Source organism: Gymnoscopelus microlampas, assembly GCF_963454915.1.
Source record: "Gymnoscopelus microlampas genome assembly, chromosome: 8".
Classification (NCBI taxonomy): domain Eukaryota; kingdom Metazoa; phylum Chordata; class Actinopteri; order Myctophiformes; family Myctophidae; genus Gymnoscopelus; species Gymnoscopelus microlampas.
Genome location: NC_139945.1, coordinates 52,268,291 through 52,270,252, shown reverse-complemented (window position 1 = coordinate 52,270,252; position 1,962 = coordinate 52,268,291). Strand labels below are relative to the sequence as shown.

Sequence of the window (1,962 nt, the reverse complement as noted above, 5' to 3'; positions counted from 1 at the left end):
CTGGCTAATAAGCCAAATATACCTTAATTAATTATAATTGCCCCCTATCTAAAACATTTTTTTATTTATTTTACGAATAGTTCATATTTTACTCAATAGGGACAACGCCAGGGCCGGATCTACCATATGGGCACTTTGTGCACGTGCCCAGGGTCCCCTGGGCATCAGGGGGCCCCAAAAAAAAATATGTTTTGTTATGTTTTTTATCTAAAAAAAAAAGACCCCCCCCAAGTCCATTTTAGAATAATACAAATAAATGTTAAAATGATTAAAAATACTTATTTAATAGAACCTGAACCGACTTATGCATCTCAAGTCGGTTCAGGGTGAAGCCGGTGCCAGTAGTCCAGCATCTCGGTGGGCGTGACGTGGTGAGAGGTGACCAGGTGGCTGTACCTGTCCCTGTCGAAGGGCCTCAGTCCACCCACATAGAACAGGAACCGGTTTGGGGGCGGCGTGATCCGGATCCCCAGCTTGTCCAGGCACATGCCCACGTAAACGTCCTCCATGCTGAGGCGAGGGACGCTCAGAGAGGCTCCGTAGATCTCCGTCGCCAAGTCTCCGGAGAACACGTAACCCGTCCCGGCGCAGTAGTCCGGGTACGTCTCGCTCGGGTACTCGTCTTTGGGTACGTACCACTTGTAGCGTTTGTCCCGGATCGGCCCAGTTCCCCGGTAGACGTAACCCGTGAAGAGCTTCTTCCTGGGCTTCACTTCGGGTCTGAGCAGCTCGCGGACAAGGTACTCGGTGTTGACGAAGACGTCGCTGTCGGTCTTCATGACGTAGCTGGCCCGCGGGCAATGCCTGGCCACCCAGTTCAGGCCCATCAGTGTCTTCACGGTCAGGTTGCGATAGGTATCCTTGAAGTCCTGCTGGAGGATATCGCCGTGCCTCAGACTCTCTGACTCCAAGGTCCTCTGCAGGCTTCGTCGCCGCGGCTTGCCTTCCTCATCCTCCTCCTTCTTGGCACCCAGTAGGAAGAGCCGCACGACCCGCGGACCCCCCAGATTCCCCGGGCTCCCCTCCTGGCCCCACGTGCGCCTTATAGCGTCGCGGCGCTCCACCTGATGGGCCTCAACGGTTATGAGGAGCACCAGGAACGGCGGCGCCTCGCCCTCTGCGCATATGTTGGCCTGGTTAATGATGTAGCGGAAAGGCCCAGCGGGAAGCGTGCCGTTCGGCCAGCTTTGGCCGGCATCACTAGCCGCTGCCAGAGACGAGTCGTCCTCCAGACCGGCTTTCTCGATCCAGCCCCTTATATTGTAGTCGGCCAGCGTTGGCGCTCCCACGAGCAACAGGAGACCCAGGAGCACGGTGATGATGATGTGCGCTCGCTGGTGTTTTCCTCTCCAACAGCGCATCATGGCGGCCTGGCCTCGCTGATGGACTCCGACGGCAAGGCTCCTCCTCGCTGTTGAAACGTTCAGTTCAACGGGACCTGTTCTGATCTTACGCGGCTTTAGCTTCACTGGTATGGATGTATACAGCGGAAAGCTTCTATAATAGGATGCAGCTGGAGACTCCGTAGACAAGCTCAGAAACCGCTCACCGGTCTTTATAAAGACTCTCTCTTGATGAGGGTGTGTTGTCGTCATGACGTCACCTCGAGTCGACCATATAAGGGCCGTAGCAATCGAATCAAATTACTTTATCCATGGAAATATGTATTACTTTATTTATTATTTCATGCATGCAAATACTTATTTATTATGACTTTAAGCGTTTTAAATTATTATGTATTATTATTTATTTATTATTAAGCGTAGTATTAATAATACTCTAAATCTACAAAGTGACTAGCAACTTAAGTTTTCATAGAATTGTAGTGGAGTAAAAGTACAATATTTGTATCTGAGATGTAGTGGAGTAGAAGTAAAAGTAATGAAAATTGGAAATACTCCAGTAAAGTAAAAATACTTTATGCTAGTGGATACTAGGTTACATCTCTCTCTCTCTCTCTCT

At 50.2% G+C, this 1,962-nt stretch overlaps 1 protein-coding gene across 1 annotated transcript; it reads right to left on the bottom strand.

The window, feature by feature from the left end:
- Positions 1-311: 311 nt before the first annotated feature.
- Positions 312-1,595, bottom strand: LOC311050640 (beta-1,3-galactosyltransferase 5-like; the record flags this gene model as incomplete). The annotated part of the gene is made up of 1 exon (XM_084064726.1): positions 312-1,595. One exon carries the CDS (start codon positions 1,593-1,595, stop codon positions 312-314), a length of 1,284 nt encoding a protein of 427 aa, XP_083920852.1.
- Between the last annotated feature and the right edge of the window lie 367 nt (positions 1,596-1,962).